At 39.9% G+C, this 2,087-nt stretch overlaps 1 protein-coding gene across 1 annotated transcript in view; it reads left to right on the top strand.

The window, feature by feature from the left end:
• LOC136828786 (uncharacterized) overlaps positions 1–385 on the top strand; it is a 38,683-nt gene extending 38,298 nt beyond the window's left edge. Inside the window, exon 14 of the mRNA XM_067087012.1 lies at positions 1–385. This exon is cut by the window's left edge and continues 35 nt beyond it. Coding sequence (XP_066943113.1) covers positions 1–248 — 248 coding nt within the window. The 3' untranslated portion in view covers positions 249–385.
• The last annotated feature ends 1,702 nt before the right edge of the window (positions 386–2,087 follow it).

Below are 2,087 nucleotides of genomic sequence, written 5' to 3'. Positions count from 1 at the left end.
CTGACATGCACAGCATCGACCTGAACGACCCCGCGGACGAAAGCAACCAGACGCAACCTGAACCGGAAATATTCCCTAATTCGGAAGCATTCCCTAAACCGGAAATGTCCCATAGCACTCCCTCCGACAGGACTTCCGAGTGGCTCAACCATCACCATCACGTCCCTATTGAAAACGCGGCGCCTCCCCCTGTTCCCACGAAGGCGGAAATGCGCAGGAGAAACGCTATATACGATCTCTTCTGGTGAGGAGGCGTTGGCTATGTTAAAAACAAGTAAAAAATGGGCCGAAGTTTCTTCGGCGCAATCAAGTTTTCTGTGCATCGTATAATCAAGGCCATCAAAAATAGATCTATCTTTCGGCGATCTCTGTATAATGCTGTATGAGCCGCGGCAAATGAAACTCTCAGCCGGCCGTGGTGGCCTGTGTTGTTGCGTTGCCAGAAGCACGATTATTGTTAAATTTAACCTTAAATAAAATAAAAACTACTGAGGCTAGAGGGCTGCAGTTTGGTATTCTTGACGAGTGGAGGATGGGTGATTAACATACCAATTTGCAGCCCTCTAGCCTCAGTAGTTTTTAGATCTGAGGGCAGACAGAAAAAGTGCGGACAGAAAAAAGTGCGAACAGGAAAAAGTGCGGACGGACAAACAAAGCCAACACAATAATTTTCTTTTACAGAAAACTAAAAATGGCAGAAACTGAAGCGAACCTGTTCTGTGTCGCTTGGTTCTTCCTGACTTATTGTCCTGTTTCCTGTTTTTCTAACTCGTGGGTGCCAAGAAGGGAACGACGAATTCGTGAATACACACACGAAAGAGATTGAGAAAAATAAGTAAATTAGGAGCAAAGTGATGTGAATGACTGATAAACACACAGTTTTCTGCCCTAAAATGGAAGACTGCAGTATCCGCAAAAATACAGAACTGAGAAAAATGGCAGATACTCCCTTGCCTTACTTCTGATTTTGCAGATACTGCAAAAGGGACCCTCTAAATACTTGTGGAAAACATTGAAGAACCATTCTGAAACTGCAGTAGCTTGTGTATTAGTGTCTCACGAGCCCAGTAGGTGGCATATCTCAGTTTCGAAAATTTTGCTGACACTGCAGTTTTCCATTTTAGGGCAGTGTCATTACCAAGAGAAACCACGAAGGACATGGGGCTGGAAACTCGACGTGGGACCCTTGGCTGAGATTTTAGAGGCTGTGAAGTAAACTTTGATGTTACTTGTTAGTCAATCGTTTTCTGTATCCAAAGTCACAATCCGCATTTAAGAGACCCTAGATCTAGGGAGTTTGGAGTGCAATATGTCATTTATCCCGGTGATGACGATCAGTGGCCATAACTTTTCAGTGCTTGAGAGGAAGTTGGACCTCAGACAATGGCTTTCGTTCCGTGAATCATTCGTAAACTGTAAAACGATCTTTTCTTTTGAGTTTGCCGGTAACCGTAGGACAAAAGGACAGATCTTGTACTGCTAGTCTAACTAATCAGTACTGAACACTGTAACTAAGCAATAGTGAACATTGTAATTAATCAATGCTGAACATTGTAACTAATCAATACTGATCATTGTAACTAAGCAATGCTGAACATTCTAACTAATCAGTACTGAACATTCTAACTAATCAATACTGATCATTGTAACTAATCAATACTGATCATTGTAACTAAGCAATAGTGAACATTGTAACTAATCAATAATGATCATAGTAACTAATTAATACTGATCATTGTAACTAAGCAATACTGAACATTCTAACTAAACAATACTGAACATTGTAGCTAATCCATACTGAACATTCTAACTAAGCAATACTGAACATTGTAACCAATCAGTACTGAACATTGTAGTTAATCAATGCTGAACATTGTAACTAAGCAATAGTGAACATTGTAACTAATCAACACTGATCATTGTAACTAAGCAATACTGAACATTGTAACTAATCAATACTGATCATTGTAACTAAGCAATACTGAACATTCTAACTAATCAGTACTGAACATTGTAGCTAATCAATACTGAACATTGTAACTAATCAGTACTGAACATTCTAACTAATCAATACTGATCATTGTAAC

This window comes from Macrobrachium rosenbergii, chromosome 43, assembly GCF_040412425.1.
Source record: "Macrobrachium rosenbergii isolate ZJJX-2024 chromosome 43, ASM4041242v1, whole genome shotgun sequence".
Lineage (NCBI taxonomy): Eukaryota > Metazoa > Arthropoda > Malacostraca > Decapoda > Palaemonidae > Macrobrachium > Macrobrachium rosenbergii.
Note: the sequence above shows the minus strand (reverse complement) of the source record. Positions and strands in the feature narration are given on the sequence as shown.